Genomic DNA, 26751 nt, shown 5'->3' with positions numbered 1-26751 from the left:
TTTTGCTTCTCCCCCCCCCCCCTCTCCCTCCCAACCAACACGCGTGCATTCCCACCCTCTGAATTAGCTCCAAGGCAATGGTATGTACTAACACTGGACGCTACGCCGCCTCCGTCTGCTGCCGCACGCCGGCAGAACAAGGACAAATGAGAAAGGACAAATTGGAATCCGCCGCAATTCCAACGCACCGGTTGATTGAATGCACTTCACATTGTCAGAAAGAAGCAGAACCAATATTTGTCCTTCTCATTTCCCTTCCTCTGCACGTAGTAGAGCACTCATTTTCTGATATGGCTTCTGTTGGGGTCAGTCTACTGTGTGAAGCGCACTTTACATTACATTTGTTGGCCCATCTTTCAGCTTTAATGTTCATATGCATTGGTTTGTTTCATGTGTTTATTTTTTATTTTTTTACTCATACATAGCATTTTGTTATCAAAAAGCAAAAAAACATCATTGAACCTGATGGCCAATTGTCAGAAGTGACCAGGTTGGTGAGTCAATTTAATCCCATGGGCGTGTCATTTACTAGGAAAGGTAGATTCCATTTCAGTATAAGTACTTTGAGAAGTTTCCTCCCTTCATTGTAGATTGACCCACTGCTGGTGGTATTGGTGATTGATATTGGTTCTTTTGCTTCTCTCAGACGCTGACTCTTCTTTTCCTTCCTACCTAGAACACGGCTCTAGATAAGAAGGATATTCTGCTCGGCAACCGTCATGGCCACCGGCCCCAAACGGAGCCTCCTCCTTCCTCTCTGCCTGGCGACGGGGCCCCGCCTTTCCGGCCAGAAAAACCAGCCTCCCTGACTAAGATGGAGTCCGCCTCCAAGCCAGCTCCTCCAACCAAACTAGCATCACCCACCAAGCTGCTGAAACCTACCAAGCCTGAATCGCCCACTAAGACTGTGAAGGCCCCCGGGGGTCTGCGGGCCCCCGTGTCCGAGGCTGACGCCTCCCCCACAACCCCAAGTGCTCCGGCCTTAGACAGCGACGGGGACGCAGGGGCCTCTGGCTCTGCCCCCTCAGCTCCTCATGACCAAGACCACCCTCCACCCGCACCCTCCCCCACTCTCGTCACATTCACCCCCCAGACCACGCCCCTCACCTGCCCGCCCGCTCCCTCTCCCGCCAAGGCGGCCTCCCCCTCCTCCCCAACTAAAACGGCCCGCTCCTCCTCACCCATGAAACCTCCCTCCCCCTCTTCCCCCCACCCGGTTCTCTCCTCCTCTCCATCCGTACCGCCCGTCCCCAAAAAAGCGGCTTTGTTCCTCTCTATACCGTCTTCCCCGTTCAAACAAAGCTGTTCCTCCCCTGGTTCTCCCGCCAGACAGCCTCCCCCTGGCCCCTCCACTGCTCTGGCCTCATCCTCCTCAACCCCTTGCTCTCCGGTCAAAACGGCGTCCCCGGCCGCTGCGTTTCCCTCGCCTCCCGGCCGCCCGCTCTCTCCTTCACCTGGCTTTTAGGAGGTCAGACGGAGGACATCAGTCCGCCTCGCACCTCTCACCCCCGACATCTCACAACACGGGTCGATTCCACCGGTTTTCCCCGCTTTCTGACGTTGAAGAAGGTACAAAACCTCAAGGCTTGAGCACAATCTGCACCATTACTGAGCCTGTCCGTACAGCACACGTTCTGGGGTGGGGGTGAATTCCTTTGGTGAACTGTATGTGTGTTTATTTATTAATGGAGAAATGTGAAGAAAGGGAATGAAGTGATTATTGCTGTATGTTCCGAGAGCTCGTCTTCCAAAGACCAAGAGCAGTTGTATCTTATCCATGTGGATTTTTTTTTTTTTTTCCCTTTTATTTATTATCTCTTCCGAAGCACCCGCGGCGGTTTTGTAAATAAGTATTCATCACACACACGCATGTCAAAGAAACCAATATTTGAGTACATTAAATATATATATTTCTTAGCTTAGCTGCCTGTGAAACAGTTTGAAACGGGTAGAGACGTAGAACCCTTATAACCAACCTCAACATTTACTCTGGCACCGTCATTTTACTAAACAGTATTCACACACACACACACACACACACACACACACACGTAGCTGTTAGGTTTGGCGTGAACTCTGTAGATGTATATATTGGAGACTTGAAGGATTGCGTTGCTGGGTTAGTGTTTTGGGCTTGTTAGTGGGCAGCAAATGCCGAAAAACGAGTGACGTCACATCCAAAAGACTGTTGACCTGCTTCTCATGAAAGCTTATTTCAAACCTGAACCGAGTGCATTAGGAACGCTACGCAGACGTCAGAATGAGCGTGTGCACATCCATTACTCAAACTATCACAGTGACTCATATTTTCTGCACTTTGGAGGCAGAACGATGATCTTTAAAAAAAAAAAAGATGAATGTTTTCCAGGTGACTGTCCCTGGGTGTTGGGAAACCAGTGAGTAGCGTGGAGATGCCTTTATCTGAACTAGCTTTCCATACCAACTCTTTAAAGGTGAATTATTTATAATTACTATTTGTCACATGTGAAGCTCAGTTAGCGAGTCTTTCATTTTGCCCTTAAGTGTACTTGTGTTTGAGACTCAACTGTTAAATCTCATTTTCCCGGTTTTAAACGTTTGAGTTCCAACATGGTGCGCGCACTCTGAAGCTGCACGAGAAACTGCTTTAACCGCCTGTCACCAGCCTGTAAAACAAAGACACACACACACCAACAGGTCAAGAAGGGTACAGTGTTGACGTTTTCACACACACTTTGTCGGAGCGGTTTGAATTTGTTTGGGTTTTGCGCAGCAGTTTCAGTTTGTCGCCGTAGATCCAGCGCAGCCTCCTCCTGCGGACGACGATGGCGATGATGCGGGGGAAAAAAAAGCTTTTTTTCCTTCCAAACCGGACCCGAAACCATTCCTGTACCGAGCTGCAGGAAAAGCCCGACTCCAGTGATGGATTTGTCATGCAACCGAATAATAAAACTCAGACCCCCCCGAATGAAGTTACAAAATTTCATTTTATTGTCAGAACTTTTTTTTTTTTTTGCACACATCAAAAACACTCCAGATTGAAAATATCGAGCGATACATAAAGAGATTAATTGTTTTTTTTCTCGTTAAATTGTAGACGCAAAACCACACCAAGCTCTGCTTTAAACCAAAATGGAATGTTTCCTCAAAGCCAAGGCAAGACGTTTAAATAAAAGCTGCAAACACTCTGCTCCGATCGGAAGAAAAACCCGCTGAAGGCGGAGCACTCGAAACAAAAACAACGTGAGTATTTGAAGAAGAAGCGGAACCGAACAGTAGAAAAACAAAAACTTGAATATGACACTCGTGTCAACCAGCGCCAAACGCAGCCGTCTTAAGTTCCTTCAGTGCGGAGCGTCTGGAACGCTTGTTCAGTCATTCGGAGACGACGAAAAGCAACGCTCCACGAAACCTGGCGAATCGACAAACATTCTGCACGCAGGCTGGAACTCTGAGACGCTGCGGCGTCCAGGGCGGCGGTTTGTTTTTTATTTTTTCGGAGAGCAGCGGCGAAAGCGGCGTCAGGATCGCGGCGACCCGTTTGTCGTGTTTGAGTCGGGAGCCGTGCACGGGGGGGGGGAGAAAAAAAAAAAGGCGACTCTCGGCGAGCGAGAGCTAAACGTCAGTGTAAATGTGAGTTTCCTCTTCAATGAACCTTTTTGCCCCCGTCACAGGGACGGCAAATATGACATACCTACCCACTGTGTAACGCTAGAAATTCAAAAACTTTTTCTTTTTTTTTAACACAATTCCCCCAAATGTTTTACACCTATTGGAAAATGAAAACTGAACAAAACAATCACTCACCCTAAAGTACATAAATATTTGGATTCTTAAATCATTCGATGAGTTCCTCGCTAGGCTCCACACGCAAATTCTTATTTTCCTCCCGAGGAGACGAAAATAGACTTTTAAACAGCTAAAAATAGATTTGCCTTTTTTTTTTTGTTTGTTTGTTTTTACCCCGTACAGTATATAACCCCCCACACGTGATTTATATTATATGAAAATGTCCTCTATCATCTACAAAATATAGCAATGCCCTTCTATTTTTAAAAATAGTTTGATTTCTTTTAGTTTGATACAACAGGACAGTTAGTTATTTTTCCTTCTTTTGCGTGGAGATACATTCAGGATGTGGACAGAGTAGCGGAGGTTCCGGCGTCACCTTAGTATCTGGTCTGGTACTCGTGGTGCCATCGGTTGAAGTCGTTGTAGAAGAGCACGATGCTGCCGGACGCCATGCCGGTGATGATGCACCTGAGAGGGGTCACGGGGAGAGACGGTGAGGATTCTAATCGGGATATTAAACTTTAATCATCTTGATCGAGGGCGTCAAATCCAGCCGGCGGGAAGATTGTGGGGAAATATGAATAATAGGCCCAATAATAACAGTTTAAGATATTCCCCTTCAGTTATCTAGATGTGGAAAAAATGATTAAAAAATTATATTTACAAATATATCCATTCAGTTATCATCAATCTGTGAAAAATATTTCAAAATATTCGTGTTCGGTTATTATCTATGTGTGTGCAATTGGTATTAATGATACAGTGGAATGGATTGGAGTTGACAAGCAGGACGAAAAAAAGGACAACGGACGGAGCAACGAGGGTTTGGCAGCACGCACAGGCCTCCAACCACGCTTAGGCATTTAAGGCATTTTGCTCAAATATCGGTCCAAAAGTCGCATTCCGACCAATAAAATGAGTTTTGACACCTGAGCTTTTCCTGAAGAACCGTAATTCACAAATGGCTTTGCATTGCGAATACAAACACAGCTGTTAAAACACAGATTAAAAAATAAATAAATAAGACAACAAATCTCACGATACAACGGAGCTTTTAGAATAAGTTAATCAAAGGTGCAATGCGTAGACATTACGGAACATTTTCGGCAGGGATGTAATATAATATTCACAAGTATGTTTTAGTTTGTGTATAATCCCATGAAAATAGGAGTGGTGTTGGCGTTACCTTAGAATGAGATGTCTTTATCTCCATAGGGAGCGGGTACACTTCACAGGGCCTCCACGTTAAACCGCCATGTTTGTTCTACAGTAGCCCAGAACGGACAAACTAATCCCTAACCCTAGAGAAGGCCTTTCTGCATTTCATAACATTTGTGGTCACCACCTCTCCCGCGGAGGCCGCCGTGTTGCACCGCCATGGGGAGGGGAATTCAGTTGGTTGTGCTCTGCAACCTCACCGCGAGATGCCACTGCATTCTACACACTGCACCTTTAATGCAATTAATGTGTGACCATGCTACCTCTGGTCGTTGGACATGGCCATGGCCCGGATCCCCGCGTCGCAGCCGGGATAGGCGAACAGCTGCTTCAGGTCGTGGACCTGCCACACCGACACCACCCCGCCGTCTCCGCCCGTCAGCAGGTACTGGCCGTCCCGGCTCAGCAGCATGGCCTGGGAGAGAGAGGGAGGAAAGAAATCAACATTTAAAAGCTTTCCACTGGGCGACAATTTGGTGGAAGGCTCGGGGTTGAATTTTAAGGAGGGAAAGTTCAAAACTTTCCGAAACATTCAAAACAATTGTTTCCAAAAGTTTGCAAACAGCTGGCTCTACACTGACACTTAGTGGCCGAAGGTTTTATTGCGTCCGTTAATTATGAGCGCATTGAAGGATCCCTTTTGCCAAAACCCAACACCGGTATCATTAAAAAGTTTCCCTGCAGACACAATGGATCTGACGACTATTTATTATACGACATTATAAGATGATGAAGGTTAGTTTACTGTAGTTTCGTGTCTGGATTTTAAATGTTGTGCCCATTTATGCAAGACACAAATCCTTCTGTGCAATAAAACATTTGAATTTGTAATTATTTATATTCAGAAAATTTTAATTCATAGATTTTTTTTTTTTTTTTTTTTTTTTTTTAATCGAGGAATAATAAAACAACAAACCCTTTGCCGGGTAGTGACAAAACATTTATAAACCATTATCCCCTGTCGAAATTGCCATCTCGGGTAAATGTGTCCAACATTAGGTCTTAAGCAGCGACAGGAAAGCAAAGCTCCAACTGCGCAGTCATGAGACCGACCCAGAGATCCCACGGCCGATCCCTTGACCTTGGGCCTTTTTTTTTTCCCCCCTGCGCACTCCACCGGAGTAGCAGTGGAGACGGCTCCCCACAGCGAAGCCACAAGATTTACTCGTCTCATCTGCTTTTGCTGCCAGCTCCTGCAGCGGGGAGCGTCCCGCGGGGCGGCGGGACACAAATCAAGCCGTGTGCTGCTCTCAGCGATGGAGGCCGAAAGCGAAACACTCTCCGACATCAATCAGAGAGTAACTACAAGGCACAGCGAGCGCTCCAGAGGCAGAAACCGTAGATCGTTTAGAGCTCGTTCTACTTTTGTGGTTTTTACTCCGGCGGAGCAGGACATCCTTCAGCCGCAGATGACTTGAAATGAACCAAAAAAAAAAAAAGCCGCTCCGATTGTTACGACCACATGCACCCAATCACTTTGTTTTCGAAAAAGACAGGGGGGGAAAAAAACAAATGATCGACTCCTAAACCCCGGCTCTGAAATTGGAACATTTTCCGGAACTACTGATCAAATCTGAAATGGTAATTAACATCTCGGAAACATCGCAGAGTGAAGTTGACGGGGAGACAAAAAAGAGCCAAACGGAGCATATGTGTTTGTGGCCAATTACATGGATGGTACGGCTGAAACCGGAGCTTTGCTGCTCCCCGCCGCTAAGCAGCAACATACTGTACGTCCCAGCGCAGAGTCAGGACAAAAACAAATGGGGAAGTTCACCAATTTTCTATTGGATGCACTTTCTGGCACCAGAGGCAGAGGCTGACTCCAGCGAGATCCTCGCTGTTAGAACCCCGTCCAAGATTTCTGGGAGCCAGAGTAGAAAACACAGCGTTTGTTTGGTCTTTTGGCCCCGTGTTTATGTGCAATAATCACTTTTTGTTTTCCCCTGTCAGAGTTAATCCAGCGATACAGATAACAACCATTATCATGATTGGGATTGATGCCTTTCATCGGAATTACACCCAAATGAGCAGGCGGCGGGATTTATTTTTAACTCTAAAAATTTCAGCCTTTTTTTTTTTTTTCTCTCTCTATATCAAGGACCCTTAACTGGATTTGTATTAGGCCACGCACCACATGTGATAAGATTTTGTCTCTAGGACCCCAATCTGAGAAGATCTTTAATGCTAGATATTATTTTCAAAACATACGGCCTATAGTATAGTTTGGGAGATAACAGTGAAACTAGGATCAAAACAGTCATTATTGTACATTCTCTAATGGTGCTTCAAGTCTGTTTGATTTTACTGGGGACCCCCTAGAACATTTTGAATGACGCCCGGGAGCCCCCCGGACCAAAAGTTGGGAACCACTTCTCCAGAAACGTGGGTAATCGGGCGAGCGAGCATTTAAAATGAACGTGAGTGAGCCCGCGACCCGGTTGAGACGTGGGCGGAGGCCGTGGAACTCACATCAGAATTTAAAAATGGTCTCTCCGTCACTGTAGGTGTTCAAACAAGATGGCCGTCCGGCCGGTCGACGGAGCTAAGATGGCAGCAAAGGCTTGGATGACTCCAGCAGAAACACATGCGCTTTTAATACCCATTTTTCCCTACTTTTTTTTTTTTTTGCGAAATGGCACTGGATATGTCCTGTGTCTGGGAAAAGGTAAAAAAAAAAAAAAGTTTTAATTTATGGTGCTGTTAATTCCCCCCTCCCATTACACGAACGCAGACAGCGAAAAGAAAAGAAAAAATACTCCCTGGACTGGTTACACAGTCTGAGTTATATTAGTGCTTAAAAGACTGTAATCCATTCAGCATGGCTTCTGTCACTTGATTCTGCTATTAAGCACGTTACCCTGTCATTTAACCTCCTCTGCTTTGGCCCGCTACGTCCAGCTCCACCTCCCGCTCTCAGATGATGCTGCAGGCCAGAGCAAACACTTATTTATCCTGAAGTCACGCTGTGCAGGGGCTGCGAGGGTCCGCAAGATTGATTCCGGTGCCTACGCCAACGCACTACACACTGTAAGACGTCAGAGGCGCTGAGCAGGCGCTGGGGGGAGGGGTTGGGCCGGGTTTCACAGCGCACTCCCCGAAATGTTTGGACTTTCCTAACGGCATCTGACGGGCCAAGAATTTACAACAGCACAGGAGAAACGACGACGCCAGGAACAGCCAAACGCTGTTCCAAGGACACTACGGTTCACATTTAAGACTCCGTACCAGAACCTGCAGTTAGAACCAGAGCCTCTGGAAAGAGCTCCAGAATCCCCAAAACCCAGCTACAAAAAAGATCTTCTAAAAAAAGAGTCAGTTAACAAATCAAAATGCCCCAAATTTATGTAACTTTGACAAAAATATGATTTGGACCAATATATATATATATATATATATATATATATATATATATATATATAATTTTTTGGTAGGTTTCTCACAATATCATTCGAGTTTTCTAAAGCTTAAAAATAGAGAAATAAATAAGTAAAGAAGAAGATATCACAAGGAAAATGATCAGGGTTAATGACTAGTAAATGGGCTAAAACTTGAATTTCACGCCAGTATGGTCCTTTTAATAATCGCTCCGGTGTTAATGTCACATCAAAATCAGTCTTTTTCTGCGTGTGTGTGTGTGTGTGTGTGTTTGGGAACAGTCATCACTCAGACTCGTGGCGTTTTGGGGAGGAAGGCTGGGTGGCGGGTCAGGGCCGAGGGGCAAGGGAGGTTTCTAAATAGGAAGCAGGTGTGTGACTGTCAGAGCCGGGTTACGTTTCCCAGGCCCCCGGCCGGAAACACGAGGAGAGAGAGAGAGCGAGAGAGAGAGGGAAACTGGAGGCGACGGCGGCGGCCATCTTGCGTCACCCAAGCCGTGAGGGAGGAAATGGGGGGGGGGGGGGGGGTGGGGGACGTGTCGTCTGGTGCCGCAGGGTAGTTAATGGACTAAATGTCCGGGAGAGACCGGCCGCTCTGGAATGTTCCCCACAACGGGAGGAGACTCGATGTGTTCTGACAACAGGGTTTTCAGATCAAAGCGGGAGAGAAAGAGAGCGCGAGTAAGGGGGCGAGAGAGAGAGAGAGAGGGAGAGGCCTTCACCTTCCTCAGATCCGGAACCCCAAGCGAGGCCGTAATCCCCCGTACCTTGATGTTGTCATCCACCTCCATGTGTCCCAGCATCTTGCCGTTCACGCTGAAGAGGCAGAAGTGTCCCTTGTCGTAGTAGACCAGGCAGTGGCCCTCGGAGGACGACTGGATGAGCCGGGGCCGCAGGCAGCCACTGCGGCCCTCCAGGGTCCGCAGCAGGTCTCCGTTCATGGAATGGATCAGACAAGGCCCCTCTGCACACAACAACAATGAGCCACAACAAATCACTTTCAACAAATATTTTTGGGAACCCAGAGGAAGTATCGGATCATCGGTAGGGTGGTTACCACCACCCACCGGGAAGAGGCACGTCTCTTTCTTACCCTTGCTGCCGCTGATGACGAGCCCCAATTCGGCGCAGACGCTGGCGCAGGTCACCTCGCAGTCGTGTCCGGTCAGGATGGCTCGGGGAGTGACGAACTCCGCTGCGGACGCACAAACATACAAATATAAGACCACAAAACAGGCGCTTCCGCGTTTTGGCCACTAGAGGGCGGCGGACGCCCAGAGTGACCGCGAGACTGGCCTCCTCAGGCCTGGTGGTGATATCGATGCTGATTTAGATGGAACTGATGAAATAACTTTGGCGCTGGGAGATAAAAGCCATGAGGCACTTAAAGTGCACCGTGAGGGGGACAATCTGCGGAGGATTGCAAAACCATCTGAACGTACGGACGGGAGGGCAATATTTAACACCGAAAAACAAACATACATGCTGGGGAAAGCATCGTGATGGTGTCGGGGCCGGCGAGCGCACATGCCAAAGCTCTTAAATTTACACAGCTCAAAAGACCATATTTCTTTTACACCCCCCCCTCCCCTCCTCCCCCTCTCCCTCTGAGGGATGCTACAGTGCAGCGTGGATGAGAACCCCGTCCACGATCTGCGTGCTGCCAAAAAAATCTGCTCCTTCGCTCGCTCGCCCGCCGCCCGCCGCCCGCCCCCTCCCAGCACTTGTCACTCCCGGTCTCTCTCTCTATTTAAACTCTTCTCTCTTTGACCACCTTCACTGGATCCAGATGTCCCGAGGCCAGAGAGGGAGTGAGGGAGCAATGGAGAGAGAGAGAGAGAGAGAGAGAGAGAGAGAGAGAGAGAGAGAGATGAGTGATGGGGAGAGAGAGACCTATGCAGTCCGATTTTGTTGTTTTAATTTTAACTGTCAGAGTTGGAGACCAAACAATGTCAACTCTCTGTCCCCATACAGCACGCGTGCACACACACACGCCCACGCACACACCCACAGGAGATCACGTACTAGTAAAAGTGATTGTGCTGCATATCAGTGGGTCTATTGTGACCTTCAGAGGTAGGTGTGTGTGTGTGTGTGTGTGCTGGTTAGCGGTGGGGCCGTAGTCCTGACTCAGGGTGCCGAGTTCATTAGTTGGCTCCATTACAGAGGAAGGGAGTGAGGGAGGGAGGGAGTGGGTGGGCTTGACCTCCATGTTTGTCTGCTCTGATCCAGGGTCATTTTTTACGGCGGAAATAGATTAAATTTACACGTTGTGACAAAGAAACGACGAGAAAAAAAAAAAAAACCTCATCACAAAAACAGCTTATTAACTATATAAAATAATTAACTATAATAAATAATGAGGTCTGGACGGTGGGTTTCAGGGAGCGCTGGGTGTTACGGTGGAGAGCTTCTGGACAAAGTGGCGGCTTGAATGAGGCGGTTCTTTCTTTAATTGAATTACTAAAGTTAGAGCTGAAACTCAATACAGGCACTGACACTTGAACTTTATTTAACAATCAGCTTCAGCCTGAAAGTGACTTCAAACCCCCATTGAACCCTCTACTCGTTCGATGGAAAGCTGGTATAAGCACTACAGTACTTGCAGCTGTACTGATTTTATGAGTATTTATCCCATGCACATTTAACACCTATTATTAATCGACATTGTATAAAATAATGATATCGATATTATTTTAAATATAATTTAGTATATTGTTGTTTATTTCAAACATTTATACATATATATATATATTTATTTATTTATTTGTCTTCTGGAAGCTACCTTTCAAATGAAATGTGCATTTGAAAGGTAGCTTAGAGAAGACAAATAAATTACTTACAAATGTGACTTTGACCATTCAAGTTACCAACCACTAATGTCTATATATATATTTCATTAATTCCATGGGCAAACGTCCCAAAACGCTGACCGACACAGTCACGGATTAAAGCACAATGTCAGATTTTGCCCGCAGAGGATCAATAAAGTTGATATATTGGTGTATCATTTAACCTTTGGAGCCACTCCCTGCCATTTGGTTCGCATTAGGGCGACATCTGATTACAATCTAATACCTATATATAACCCGGCCGTGGACAACGAGGGGGTATCACTTATCTGGACAAGAGCGGGCTGTGCATGTGTGTGTGTTTGTGTGTGTGTGTGTGTGTGTGTGTGTGACAGAGAGAGAGAAAAATAAAGAGCATCTGAGAGACACTGCTTGAAGAGTATCCATGCGTTCCCTCCCTGCCTCAAGTATATATTTAGTGGTATTCTAGTGTTTAGCCAGCAGGGGGCAGTGGTGTCTGAGGTATCGCGGTGGAAAACGTAACGACACCAAGCGAACGTGAGTGCATCACTGAATGTGTACATGTGCATATCAGGGAATCAAAGTCAACTGTCAGGCTTATGAAGTGTGTAGGATGTTCGCAGGGCATTATGCATGAGAAGGAATGTGTGTGTGTATGTGTGTGTGTGTGTGTGTGTGTTTGAGACTGCAGGGTTGAACTTGAAAGTGCTCACAGTTGGAAGAAGAATAAAGGGAGCTGGTGTGTGTGTGTGTGTGTGTGTGTGTGTGTGTATGTGTGTGTGTGCATGCATGCATTTTGTGGGTGCACTGCACATCATGCACAAGCTTACACACAAACAGTGTCATGACGTGCAGTGCAGCCTGGTGTCTGGCAAAGCGTCCTGCGGTCTGGGGCAATGGAGCATCACATTGTGGTGGCGAGGGGCTGAGGATGCTTTGTCTGCTGCTCTGGCTGCAGGAGGGTGACTGCACCGCGCACGCTGGGATACACAGTGTGCGAGCACATATACGCACACGCACACACACACACCTGTATGTCCACCTGCATGCGTGTCCATGCAGACAAATAAAGGTCCATCCAGCACATTTTTTCAAGTCCATCAAAGTCAGTGAAGTCAAAACATATACTACTGTTTCTATATGCTTTAGTATAAGCTTTCGATTTTTTAAATATGAAATACATTAATAAATGATAAATTTTCATATACATTAAATTAATTTGTAGAATAAAAAGTGTGAGGTGAGTAATTGTTTATATTCAGCGGGAAACTATCATGGTCTAAAAAAAGAATGGAAATACGCAAACAAATATACAAGAACAATCTATACTTAAATATGTAAATGCGTTCATTATGAGAAAGTTTCAAACAGACCTAAAAAGGGAAAGCAAAAGCTGAAAAGCCTGTTACAGCATCAATACTAAAACAAAGTCCTGAATAACTGTATCCTGCGAAATTGAGCAGAATATACTGAATTAACTGCCCGGTATTAAATCTCTATAAAGAACCAACGCTGCAGCTTATTAACCAAATGACCATTTATCATAAATTTCAGCTCATTTGTAGTGGATCACTTAACAGCATGTACCCAAATCTGAACCGCCCAAATTAGCACCGCCGAGGCTAAAGGCCAGGGTTATGCGTGTGTGGAGCCCTTTGATCACGGGCGGTGCAATATTTTACCCTAACGTAAGGACGTCCTGGGACATTTTTCACTTTTATCCACTAGGCGTGACCCCACGGCCCTCCGATGGAGGCAGAACCTTTATGTGCCGGCCCCCAGTGTCACATGGAGGTCGCTAAATGGAACACACACACGCGCGCACGCACGCGCAGACGCACACGCACGCACACGCACGCACACACACACACACACACAGGCTCTATCAATCACACAAAGACACAAGCAAAGAAGCACGTTCCTTTTCCTTACACACCACCAGGGTGTGTGTGTGTGTGTGTGTGTGTGTGTGTGTGTGTGTGTGTGTGTGTGTGTGTGTGTGTGTGTGTGAACCTGAGATTAGTGAGAGCCCATTCTTGGTGCAGCGGTGCTGCAAAATCCAATCTGTGTGCAGGAGGCCTGGCCTGGTCAGACCAAACTAGTTGTTACTTTACAGAGGGAGGCCGTAAATCACACGGTCAAAACTGTCTGAGTGTGAGTGTGTGTGTGTGTGTGTGTGTGTGTGTGTGCGTGTGTGTGTGTGCGTGCGTGTGTGTGTGCGCGCCTGCGTGCGTGCGTGCTTACTGCCGGGGCTCTCGCCGATGCTGCTGTTCTTGCCGTTCCAATACCAGAGGAGCAGCGTGGCGTCTCTGGAGCCGGAGAGCACGTAGCAGTCCCCTCCGATGTAGGACTCGGAGCGAGCCAGACACGTCACCACATCACGGTGCCCAAACACGATCTGAGTCAGTTTTCCTGGAGGGAGAAGATAAATACAATAAAAAAAACACACGTATACTTATGCTGACAAACACATACAGTACAAAGACTCACCCAAACACACACTCAAATATGCTACAGTATATACTGTGTATAATCTCTCTCTAGATATATAATATATCGTTCTCGCCATAGTCTATCTCTCTCTCTCTATATCTATATATATATATATATATATATATATACTGTATATAGTCTCGATATAGAGGTAGTCTCTCTATCTATCTATATATATATCTATCTATATATATATATATATATACACATAGTCTCTATATAAAGGTAGTCTATCTCTCTCTCTTTATATATATAGTCTCTATATAAAGATAGTCTATCTCTCTCTATATAAATATTCTCTTGCAGAAATAATGATCATTGATTTAACACCTCTTTGTTCATCAATTTATGTCCAAGTACGTCTCGTGTATTTCCTGAAATGACATCTGCTCGGCTCGCCGTTCCATATCTCTCCCATGAGCCTCCGCTGATTTCCAGGATAAATATTTAGGATATTGGATGCGTGCATGTTCGTGCGTGCGTACGGCGCGCCAAACGCGCACTAAGCGGCGTGTTGTACGGTGTTTGTATAAAGAGGCTGATTACTGTCAGATTCCCAGACCGCGCTGTCTAGCAGCTAATACACTCCTCACACTGCGACCTCTGCCGTCAAACTGCACAGAGTTTGGAACGCGTGGCATTTCTGTCTGGACGTCAGAATGCAGCGTCCGCCGGGTGATTAAATTGTCTATCATATAAAAAAACAAAAAAAACCCATAAAAAATTAAAATAAAGAAATAATTAAAAAAAAAAAAGAAAAAAAGGATCGGAGTCATTATGAAGGGGAGCGATCGCGATCAAGTGAAGCTTTGATGGAGACATCAAAGGTGAGAATTGTTTGACATCTTTATAAATACTGAGACTAAGTAATGATTTTAATAATGGCTGCCATGCACCACATCTCAAAACACGTGCTCGTCTACTTCAATGCGCATGAGCCCTCCGTCTGAGCGAGCACACACACGCACATGCACACACACACAGGCAGGCAAACACACACACACACACACACACACACACACACACACACACACACACACACACACACACACACACACACACACACACACACACACACACACACACACACACACACACACACACGCTATGGAGAGTAGGGGCGAGGCGCACAATTTCAATTCACTGGCTCTGTGCTCACGCAGGCGTCTGTGTTTTGTGCATGTGTACCAATCACCCCTGGTAATTGATTAAATTTCAGTGTTCTTGAACCCGTGGGCTTTGGGGAGCGCGGTGGCAGCTGTTGAACGCGTGCGATTACACCGCTCATGTTCCCATCGTGCGCCCCGGTGGCAGCCGCACAATAGAGCTATCTCTCCGCTCGCGTCTCGTCCCTTCCCTCCCTCCCTCCCTTCCTTCCTCCCTCCATTAAAGGCACATGGCCCCCACACGGTCTGGAGAAATTGAATTTGCGACCGCTGTCTCAGATGTGTACAGGACTCTGAATGAGGCCGCGGAGAAGAGGTTCCAGAGAAGAGGCTTGAAAAGGACTCATTGAGGACCCCTGACCCGACGCACCTATAGGTCTGTGTGTGTGTGTGTGTGTGTGTGTGTGTGTGTGTGTGTGTGTGTGTGTGTGTGTGTGTGTGTGTGTGTGTGTGTTCGGGATGGTTCTAACAACTAATTTCCCATTAGAACGGAAGTTTAAAATTTGACTAGTTGACTGGTCTAAAAGTCAGAAAAAGAATATTGGGTATATTAGAAAAAATATTGCATATATTATAAGAGCCGTTTGAAACCGTTGATCACATGCTTCAATAACCAAATCGTATTTTAAATGCCGCTGCCCAAGCTACTTCACCATCTTTCAGGTATATTGCATGCACTCAACCTCCACCTCCTCGACAGACCGGGCGGAGGCAGGCTGATGGTGCGAGTCCTGGGGGGGGTGCATGGATGCCGGACCTGGGAAATGTGCCCGACGAGGGGTCCCTAACCAGGGGACGCCAACACCAATACAGTGTAAATTATGTCAATATGTAACTTAAACGTGTGAATTAATAAAATAATAATAGAGCCTAATAAGTTTAACCGACTAGTATTTCTGGTGCCAACTCGGGAGGGGTAGTAACGTTTAATTGACTAATCCTGCACATCCCTCGTGTGTGTGTGTGTGTGTGTGTGTGTGTGTGTGTGTGTGTGTGTGTGTGTGTGTGTGTGTGTGTGTGTAGCAGTAGATTCCTTTCCAATGAGTTAGTTTGCAAATTCGTGTCGAGACCCTGAAAAACCGCTTCTATTTGTGCCGCTAATTTTTCCCTCCTTCCTCTCGAAGTATAAACAGTTCGCCGTCCGGTCGTTATGGCCTCACTCGTTCCTGAAAACAGAAACTTAAGAATCTCAAGAATGTCAAGAATATACCATGTCCAGTTGATCAAGATGTCATCTTTCATAATGGTTATTTTGGCGTGAATATCCTGCTAACAGCGTCTGCTCAGGGGACATCGCCCCCCCATCCCCCCCCCCCCCCCCCCATTCACCGTACAGTCAACCTCAGCTTTCTGACAACAGGTCAGAAAGGCGTCGATTTGGGTTCTGTGTCGGTTAAACGGGGGAAACCCGGGCGGGGGGGCAGTGGCCCCTACCTGAGTCGGTGGAGTAGACTCGGAAGCTCTTGTCCCAGAAGCCGCAGAGCAGCGTGAAGCGGTTGTCAGCGGTGATGACGAAACACTGCGAGCTGATCTGGATGCTCTGGTCCAGCAGGTCACAGATCTGACGCCGGTGGCTGCCCACGCTGTTGGCTGGGGACCAGAGGCAAGGCGGGGGGTTGGGGGGGTTAGGAAACGACAAAAACAGAAGGCAATGGAGGAAACACAAGGTTGCATTTTGCAAGTAAGAGAGGAGGAAAGATACGGCTCGGCGACCTCCTGCTGCATCCCCCCCCCCACCACCCCCAAGTCAGATTTTCCCCCCCAAGAAGTTTACGCTTGTGCAATCTGGAATATCTGAAAGTTACACATCACCGCCACGGCCGAGCCTCGGCGAGATCTGGGAGAGCGAAAAACATAGAACAAGGGCAGAGTTTTTCGGGGACTTTCCCACTTGGATTTAGAGGGCCTGGAGCGGGGCGGGCGCGACCCGCTCTTCTGGGCGTTCGCAAACAGATACGGTTCTACTGGCCGCGCTTCGGAGCAGGTGCTGAGCCGTGGGGGCACTGAGCGGGTTCAGCACGCCCTAAATAACCAATATCTCAAGCCGTCGGTTTGGCACGGCCCGCGCGGCCCCCCGACGTCGATCCGCGATTTACTGTGTTTATTTCTCGCCGCGGCAGGAATGTGAGCAGTATAAATACATAACTGACACAGACGAGAAAGATTCCCATCATCCCCATAAACACACAGACACCGAAAAATATATATATAATAAAAGACGCAGAGAACACAAGTTAAGACATATAACATATTGTCCAAGTCATAGTTGGCAGATATTGCATTAAATTCTACAGTAAATTTGGAAATTATATTTCAACTTCAGCATAAGTGTTTTTTAAACATCAACACAAATATTTTGATAGATATGATCAAGATGAGGGCGTCAGAGTAATTCCAGATATTTTTACGAACAGAACGCATAAAAAAAAAAAAAAAAAAAAAAGTCTGTAAAGACACAAAGGCACCGGAGGGAAAAAAACAGAGCTAAGCTACGAGAGAATATAGGAAACGGCAGCATTGGCGGGAAGCATTGGAAGTCAGTCTCTCTCTCTCTCTCTCTCTCTCTCTCATCAACAAGTCGTGAGGGACGAGCGGCGGCCGCATTGTCCTGACAGCCGCCCGCCACGCATTCTCAATCACACATTATTACCACATTCATATTCATTTCCATTGACACGCGTCCTTTCCCCGCGCTCAAATTAAACCAAAGAGGATGCAGAGGGGGAGGGAGGAAGGTGGAGGTGGGGGGGTTGATGATGAAATGCCGGCCCGGGCCACAGCTCATTGCATTCCAATTTGCATGCAAATGGGTTCGTGTGGAAGTGGAGGCTGCGTCGTAAGCAAGCCGGGGCGGAGGCTGTGGAGCAGCCATGATCTACCGTCCGGGGACGTCACCAAGACGGCAATTTATACACAAATCCAAGAATCACTGCACTCGCCTATGTAAAATAAAAAACAGGGAAATGTGAATATTGCGTACCTATCAGGGGGTCGATTTCCACGGGAAGTTGGTACTGCTGGTCCTGCATGGCTGAGCTTTGATGAGCTGACAGGAGGGAGAGAGACACAGTGGATGAATGTCGCAGTTTCGCGGCCTTGTGAGGGGAGTTGTTGGGCGAGCGGTTCACCGGGAGACACAAAAAAAATAAATAAAATAAAAAACGCAACCCCATCACGGCACAGTGAGCGAGAGTGTCAGTGTCTGGCCTCCACCAAATTTAACTGCTGATAAGATTTAGGGACGGCCGAGCCACCGGACAACGGCATCCTTGGCGCTGACTAACGGTCGCGTTTCCAGCGACGGGCCCCGTTGATTCTGTTTGCAGCAGGATGACAAGAGAAAGTCGGTGGCGTTTCAACCTTCAGGTAAAATCACACTGGAGATTTCGATGAAGAGCGGGGGGGTTGGATTCAGACTGGAATAAGTGTAGAAATGAAATCCGCATGATTTCATGAAAGTAAGCGTTGTGTGGTTGGGCGCGGCCGTGCTCTCCTGAAAACTAGTCAGTCTCCATTCTGCCATCCTCAGACTTACCAAATTTAATGTCCCCCCCAGGGCAGGATGGGTGCTGGGAAAATAAGCTTTTTTTTGGGGGATGGTGAACTGAAGGGCCGCTATATGGAGGCGGACGTGAAACCTAACGCCGGGCGCTGCACATGTCACATTTGATCCTGCTTCCCAGCAGACACAGTCAGCTCTCCCCCGCATCAACGTCCGTCCCACAGACTCCAGACGGGTCAATCCTCCTCCATGGATCACACCATGAGGAGTTTGAAGGGGAACAGGGGATACGTTTATGCTGATTCGTCATAATCCTTCATTCCCTCAATCATATCATTTTGATACTCGGGATGGGGATCGGGCAGGATCTGGCGATTCAATTAAATGATATATGATTACCCTTATATAAAGGGTCACGATTCTATATCGATATTTTGACATTTTCATACACAATGAGAATTGCTAACAATTTTTCACTTATACCATTGGACCTGTATTATAGACACACGGAACACAGACAGTCAGTCCATTACCAGAAATTTAATTTAATAATTCAAACTGGTTCCATAAGGTCCAAATCAAATTACTGATATTACCATTTTCTGAATCGATTCAGAAATTGAAATAATAACAATCATTGAATTTGTATCAACTATTATATATTTCTTTCAATACAGCTCGATCTGACACTATACATACTGTACATATACAGACATTTTATATTACTTTTATGACATATTTATTATTTCATATTATACTATAAAATTATCAACATAATAAGTAAAATATATATATATATATAATATATATAACCCTATAATAATACTACCCTAAAATATATATATTATATATTTATTTTACAGATTATTATGTATTATTATTATATATATTAATGATCTCTACTATATATTGACACACACATGCTCCCTCACCTGTGAGGCCATGCCACTTGTTGACAGCAAAGAGGCGGTTGGCGGTGACGGTGATGATGGCGGGCGACGCCAGGCCGGGCTGCGTGTTGGCCGCCACGTGCGTGACGGGCGAATTGGACGGGAACTTGAGCACCATGATGACGTCCTGCTGCATCTGCTCCGTGAACATCAGCGGAGTCTGCAGGAGAAGATACTGTTCAGGCCCCCGGGGCGGACGCAAGGAGGGAGGGAGGGAGGGAGGGAGGGGAACGAGAGCACGGAGGGGTAGGGTGGAGGATAGGGAAAGCGGAGAAGCAGCAGCGGGCGACGGTAAAAATAAAGAGGAAGAAAAGAGCGATAGGGAGGACGAGAGGAGGAGGAGGAGAAGGATGAAGAGCAGGTTAGAGAGAAACGGCAGAACAGGGCTGTAGCCCGGTGCTGAGCAGGGCAGCGAGGCTGAGGGAAAGAAGCAGGTTTGGTGAAGGTTTGAGCAGAAGATGTGGTGAAGCTGCAGCGCGGCCGGGGAGAGGAGGTCCTGAAGAAACACTCCTTGGGCAGATTCAGAAGAACATTTCAATGTATCAAGTGTATCAATGTATTTATGAGAATTTACATTAATCCTGTAATGACTGGGGGGTGCGGTACCAGTCAGGTTTCTTCCTTTTTTACTAGTGCGATGCTAGTTACGTGGCTTTGATGGAAGAGATGTTTTGATGGAAGCTCTGTTCTAATCATTGTCTCAGTCATGGCCTTGAAGGCCTCTAACGTTCTCCTATGATGCCTACGTTCTTGCACTGATACTCAACATTCATCTACAATAATCTAGCAAGAAAGCAAAAATCACATGTTAAATTGGGTTATCTGCATCAACATGTATATTTATTAGGAGCTCAATATACTTTGTGTATTGGGAAGGATCTCAAAATTAAATTTGATTTTAATACAAAGGGTCACAATTCACTCTGATATTAGGCGTGTTCACACCGCGTGGACTTTTCCACTTGTTGTTTGTTTCGTGTGCGCCCTGCAGGAACGAGGAACGTTCTTAGTTCGTAGAACGCCGTTTTGAGGGACCTTTTTAGCTCCCACTCCAGGGACAAACCGGCGCAAGAAGAACCTTCAGTGACGTCAGTGCGCGGTTCAGACCACGTGATTGGTTCAGACCACATGATTGGTTGCCCCGGCGCACTAAGGACAGTCCGCCCTGGTGGAGTCGCATCGCTCTGTGTGGGGACCAGCCCACGTACACTCGGCGGTAACAAAAAAACAAACAAAAAAACCCCAATAAAACTAGTATTTTTATTGTAGATGTATTAATTTCATTAAATTCATTTTCAGACGTTCATTGAATGAAAAAAAAAATAAAATAAAAAAATCTGCATGTCGTGTCCCGATGCGTGCGCTTGCCTTATGAAAGTCTGAGCTAACTTTTACATTACACCCTGTAGATCTAATGAGTGAAGATTCAGCAACTGGATTGGCTTATTTCTCGCCTCAAACTTGTTCAGAAACAGATTTTTATAAACCAATACAACACGGAACACGCGCTGAAACCCTGTTGGCTGACGTCACTTCAGCGTTCCTACTGGCAGTGTCAATGCAACCAGAAAAAAAGCCCTTGGAGGGATCTAGTTCTCGGGGGACCTCCCCAGTTCCTAGTTCCCTTCAGGGAGTCCCCACAACTGCTTGGTCTGAAAACACCTAATGACTGCTCCATTCTGAAAATGAAACAATAGAACTGATTCGCATTGGAGCATCCAGGAGTACCCAGCACGACCGCAAATGAGTCCCGTTCATTTCGTCAAGAGTTCCTACCGGCGTCCAATATGACGCAGGGCGCTGTAGAGACGTTTACATGAGTTAAAGTACAAACATCCTGTAAAAGGAGCCATTTTACATGCTGCGCCGTGCGAGGAGAGGAGAGGTAGATCAGTGTTTAACACCAGGAACAGCTCCGAGTACTGACAACCAACCCGGGCGATCTGACAATATCATTACCAGCGGCACGGGCGGACGCCAACATGCTGACAACAGACCAAGTGGTAGAGAGAGAGAGAGATGGCGGCATCAGCAGGACGCAGAGGAGGGGAAAACACCCGGATGAGAACAGGCAGTCGAAAAAGGCGCTGCAGAAGTGGAGGGAACACTAGAAACATGTTTGTGAATAATGGTGTTTTTGAATAGGTAGTAGGTGTGTGTGTGGCATGTGCGTGTGTCTGTGTGTGTGTGTGTATGTGTGTGTGTGTGTGTGCCAGCTGTCAGCGCTGCAGGGACACCACGCTAATAGGGACTCCTGGGGCCGTGGAGCATCACAGGCATGTGCGCGCGGTGTTGGCCGTTACTAAAGTCCTCGCTCCAGGATGGCGGTTCCTTTCCTCTGCCCATTTCACTCTCAGAATCCACTTCAGATGGAGGGTTTTTTCCCCCCCCCCCCCTCAAACATACTGCATGCTTCTTACCACTTTTTCTTAAGACACATGTACGTAGATAGACACACTCAAAGCCGTAAGAGAATGTGGAGATTCTTGTCTGCTGTCCAGAAGGAATGAACAGAATGTCCAAAAATAATGAGACGTGAGGGGGGAAAAGCTCTCCAGCGGCCCCTCCCTCCCTGGATATTTGTCCCAAGAGAGCGATAACAGGTACAGTAGTGTGTGTGTGTGTATGTGTGCGTCCATGGCACTTACTACTTGCATGGCTGAGCTCCGAGGTGGATGTGGCTCAATGAGCAGCTGGCTGGGGGTCTGCCCAAAACTCCTAATCTGGGACTCCACAGCCTAAAGAAAAAGGATAGTGATAGAGAATAGAAACATTAAAGACATTAAATATACAGTATATGTAAGTGTGTTATTGTGTAAAGATGTCATCTGCGTTAAATAATAATAATAATAACTAAAAGAATAAGGAATTCACATGCTAACAAACTAACATGATATGCAGGTAACTCAGAAGACGCTCCTCATAAGAACATGGATTGAATTCTCAATTACCGCAGGGGCGAAATATCAACATAATATTGACATTGTGATACGACACTAGATATCTCCCGGGATTTGGCTTATCGTCATATCGTGATTAAAGTTTAAATTGGTCTTTAAGGCTGCTTTACAATAAAGGAACGTCGCTTTCTGAACTCCATCAACTGTTCTCATCAGCGCCTCTACCTGCTTGGTCACAGTCGTCAAAAATGATGTTTGTTTTATTTCAATATCGCCCGGCCCTAATCTCAATTCATCCCAGATCACCTCCAAATAGGCAGAGCAGGTTGTCAAGTTTATAGTCGTGCACAACCGCGCGCACACGCACACACACACACACACACACACACACACACACACACACACACACACACACACAGATTTAGCGCAGGCCCGGCCAGGCTGGTTCCATGGCGTTAATGAAGAGGTATAGGACCATAAATGTCAGCGCAGACGCCAGCCTCGCAGCCTCTGGACAGTTTCACACCGCTCACTGTCAGGCCAAGCGGCCAAAGATGGAGGACACACACATCCATAAACCTAAACACATCCACGGTCACCCCGGCACACGCTGGGCGGCGTCCCCCAAATTAATACCATAACCTGGACCATAACACTAGATGTACGGCGGAGCTGATAGAACCATGGAAGCTGATGGGTTGAGGAAACCTGTGATAACACTCTCCTTTTGCATCATGTTTTTATTGTTCATAAGCATTACTGTTTATAACACTGGGTACAGACATATCTATATCCAACTTTTGTCAGCATGTGAATTGTTGATACGGATATAACAACATTAACATTACAACAGTGGAATAATAGATTTACTATTGTTGTTTTATTACTATAGATTTATTACAATACTTTTATTATTATTGGCTATTCTTTTGATGTCTGCTGCTGCAAACAGCGCTTTCCCTGTGGGATGATTAAAGTATCTATCTATACTGTACATCTGTCTATCTGTCTGTCTGTCTGTATCTATCTATCCATCGATGTTGATTTAATGAAACACAAATGATTAGGATAAAAAAGGAGTCCAAAAATTTTGGGGTTACATTTTATAAAATTTGGATATAAAGTAAAATACAAAAATGCAAAAAAATATAAAAAAATATATATATTCAATTGTAGATCGAGAAGATGTAAAAAAATTAATAAAAAAGTGGAGCTACTCAACCGCCACTGTTACAGATCTGGTGCCGATAGGGATCTGGTTCTAAGTTTAGATGGAGACAGAATGCAGCCTGTGTGTGTGTGTGTGTGTGTGAGAGAGAGAGAGAGAGAGAGAGAGAGAGAGAGGGTGACAGGCTGTACAGTGTGTGTGTGTGTGTGTGTGTGTGTGTGTGTGTGTGTGTGTGTGTGTGTGCGTGTGTGTGAGAGAGAGAGAGGGTGACAGGCTGTACAGTGTGTGCGTATGCGTGTGTGCGTGTGTGTGTGTGTGTGAGAGAGTGACGGGCTGTACAGTGTGTGTACTGTTAGTGTAAGTGTGTGTGTGGGAGTGACAGCGCGGCTTGGCCAGGCCTCAGCATGAGCTCATGGCTGAGGCCTGCGGATGGTATTTCCATGAGAAAGAAGGTTGTGAAGTCAGTGCGCTTATCCGCATTGTCTGAAACTAACCAGAAACCAGAAAAGTTAAAAAAAAATAAAAAAAATTATATATATATATATATATATATCCTAATAGAGAGTAGATGATTATATTTAATATCTGTACAGTTAGTGGTGGAAGGTAACAAAGTGCAAGTAGTTTGTGACTGTACTTCAGTACATTTTTCATATACTTCAGTACATTCAGTTTCAGAAAGCTTCCGACTTTTACTGCATTACAGCTCAATGCAAATATAGAATACTTCTTACTCTACTACATACATTACCTTAAGGCTTTTTTTTTTTCTAAAATCAGGATTCATATTTATATATCAAAAGTATATCCTTTTGGCGTATTATATCAGGACACTGGATAGTACAAGTACTTTTAATACTTTCAGCACATTTAAGAGCAAGTACTTATATACTTTTACTCCAGTAGACATATCAATGTCCTTCTTCCACCTTTAACGAGAGTATTTTTGCGTGTCTGGGTATTTCTACCTTAACTTTATACCCATTGTGTGAAAAGAGCACTTACTTCTGGAGGAAAGGACAGCAAGGAAATTAAGCACATCACCCTCTCTTTCTCCTTTTCTATTCATCTTTACTCCCCAGATGCCCATTGAACCCGCTCTCCCCTCTCTCTCTTTTTTCCACTTTTCTCTAATACTTTCTCTGCTTTGATCCATCGCTCAACTGAGGGGAATAATGTGCCCGGGGCCGTCCATGTAATGTGGTGTAAATCCACTTGTGGACCGAGTAAGACCATCTATTACTAGAATACAGCATCGGGAGGGGGAAGCCTGAATTCATCACTTACATTTGTAAGTAGTATGGAAGAGTATGTACGGGGAAAATAGGAAGAGGAGACCGTCCAAAAGTGTGTCTGAGGTTCTGATTCCTTTTTTGGTTTATTGATCACATAAACTGTCAATGAATTGAATGAAAATCATAAAAAGAGAAAGAGTTTTGCGTCCGTCTCCATCACATGATCGCCGTGCAACCAGGAGTTGTATTTGAGGCAGTTTTTGAGAGCACCACGGCAGGAAAGGCAACGCCGCGCTCTTAGCCTGGACCTGAGAGCTTTGAATCCGCTCGGTGTCCAGTGCGGGGTATGTCACTAAAAGGTTGCGGCGGCAAAACCCAAGGTCAAAGCGGCTTCCTTCCCACGTCTCCGCGGAGCATTTTGCTTAGGCCAACGCATGGAAGCGCCACTCAACCTATCTTCATTAAATTCTGTCCTGACATTTATTAGGCGGTGGGACGCCGAGCGGCGGGCGAGTCTAGGTCAGCGCGTCCTACCTCGATATGCCAACGTGACGCTCAGGTGATTATGTGAGGGTCCCTCCGCAAGGCCAATCTCTTTTGGGGGCACTGGCCCATATCTGATGAAGCTTCTTTATATTCTATACATTTAAATGACGGAGTGGCCCTCGGCTCAGGCGCCCCGGCCCCGCGGTTTGATTTACTCAGCCACTCGACGAGGCGGGACATCTATGTAAAACATGCGGCTTTCATGCAAATAAGCCCGGCGACAAAAGAATAACCAGAGCAGGCCTTGTAAGTGCTGATGCACGGCGCGGCGCGACAATTAACATTTGCATGCTGTGCGTTTCTGCGAGGCTGAATTTTTTTAAGCGTGGGTTAACATCCTGACGAGAGTTTGTTGCCCAAAGGAAACTATTTCAGAAGGTTCAGAAAGCGAGTGTGGCGTTGTGTCAAAGCGGGTTTATTCCTGCAGTTGTATTTTCTTGCCCTCTGCCGAGTTACGCAAAAAGCTGCACGGCTCAGACGGGGGCTCTGCGTAGCATCGCTCGAGGGGGAGGCTGCGGGGTTTTCCATAATAACATGTGAAAGAGGGGAAGTCCTGTATGACGACCAGAAAAGAACCCAGGGTGTGTTTCTCTTCATGCAGTGGGAGGCAACGCAGATGTGCATGTGTGCCACTCACAAACAAGCACAAATTCTGATGCGCGCGCACACACACACACACACACACACACACACACACACACACACACACACACACACACACACACACACACACACACACACACACACACACACACACACACACACACACACTCACTCACTCACTCACTTCTGGGGGTAGGGTTGGACAACACAGGCAGAACAGGAAGTAATCATGGTTTTGAAAAACATGGCAGTAGCCTCTGAAGCATTTCCTAATCTGCTCTGAGATATTCCACATGCACTCACAATACACACATTCAGCTGTAGATGCATATCAGCTGGAGCGCACGCACACGCACACACACACACACACACACACACACACACACACACACACACGCACACACACGCACACACACAACTTAGCACACAGTACGGAGAAAATATACCTTTGAATGTCCACGTCAATGGACACACAAAAAGAACAGTCGACCCTATCTGTCTGTCTGTCTGTCTGGGAAGGTGGGGTCCAGGCAGCTGCCAAGAACCCTGGCAGAAGCAAAGACCCAGCTGCCCCCCCCATCCACGAGCTTTCCCAAAGCGCACCCGCACCCGCACCCGCGCACACACACACACACACACACACACAGACACACACACACACACACGCCTGCGTCCCATCCCTCAGACACTGAACAGCCCCAGGGCCTGTCCTACCCCGGCCCGGCCCAGACCACAGCTCTGGCTGAAACAGTTGTCAGTCAGTAATTATACACCCGAGGGACAGGAGCTGAGCCAAGCCCCCTCGGCCCCAAAGCCCTTCCTACCCTCCAGTGCACCCCTGACGGGGCCCAGACGCCCGAACCCCTGTTTCCGCCTCCGTCGCAGACGGGGCATGCTCCCCTTCCACACTAACAGTCCGCCGAGAGGGCCGCGGGTTGGGCTCGCGGGGTGAACGCCGCCGCGGTTTATTTAACTAATTAGAACGCTCAGGCCGAGGGTGCCCGGGAAG

At 46.6% G+C, this 26751-nt stretch overlaps 2 protein-coding genes across 5 annotated transcripts in view; one reads left to right on the top strand and one right to left on the bottom strand.

Moving 5' to 3' along the window:
* Positions 1 to 2935, top strand: part of dclk2a (doublecortin-like kinase 2a) — a 44833-nt gene extending 41898 nt beyond the window's left edge. For both annotated transcript variants that reach the window (XM_079998558.1, XM_079998557.1), the window contains exon 17: positions 677 to 2935. In XM_079998558.1, the coding sequence (XP_079854684.1) occupies positions 677 to 1465 (789 nt within the window). In that variant the 3' untranslated portion in view covers positions 1466 to 2935. The remainder of the gene's footprint in view (positions 1 to 676) is intronic.
* A 65-nt stretch (positions 2936 to 3000) lies between these two features.
* The window catches only part of lrba (LPS-responsive vesicle trafficking, beach and anchor containing), a 151679-nt gene continuing 127928 nt past the window's right edge, over positions 3001 to 26751 (bottom strand). For all 3 annotated transcript variants that reach the window (XM_079998554.1, XM_079998556.1, XM_079998555.1), the window contains 9 exons: positions 21939 to 22028; positions 19273 to 19450; positions 17819 to 17884; positions 16273 to 16428; positions 13424 to 13591; positions 9460 to 9561; positions 9134 to 9330; positions 5253 to 5404; positions 3001 to 4239 (listed from right to left, as the gene is read on the bottom strand). In XM_079998554.1, the coding sequence (XP_079854680.1) occupies positions 4149 to 4239; positions 5253 to 5404; positions 9134 to 9330; positions 9460 to 9561; positions 13424 to 13591; positions 16273 to 16428; positions 17819 to 17884; positions 19273 to 19450; positions 21939 to 22028 (1200 nt within the window). In that variant the 3' untranslated portion in view covers positions 3001 to 4148. The remainder of the gene's footprint in view (positions 4240 to 5252; positions 5405 to 9133; positions 9331 to 9459; positions 9562 to 13423; positions 13592 to 16272; positions 16429 to 17818; positions 17885 to 19272; positions 19451 to 21938; positions 22029 to 26751) is intronic.

Source organism: Zeus faber (assembly GCF_960531495.2).
Source record: "Zeus faber genome assembly, chromosome: 4".
Taxonomy (NCBI): Eukaryota; Metazoa; Chordata; class Actinopteri; order Zeiformes; family Zeidae; genus Zeus; species Zeus faber.
This window is presented reverse-complemented; position numbering and strand designations above follow the sequence as displayed.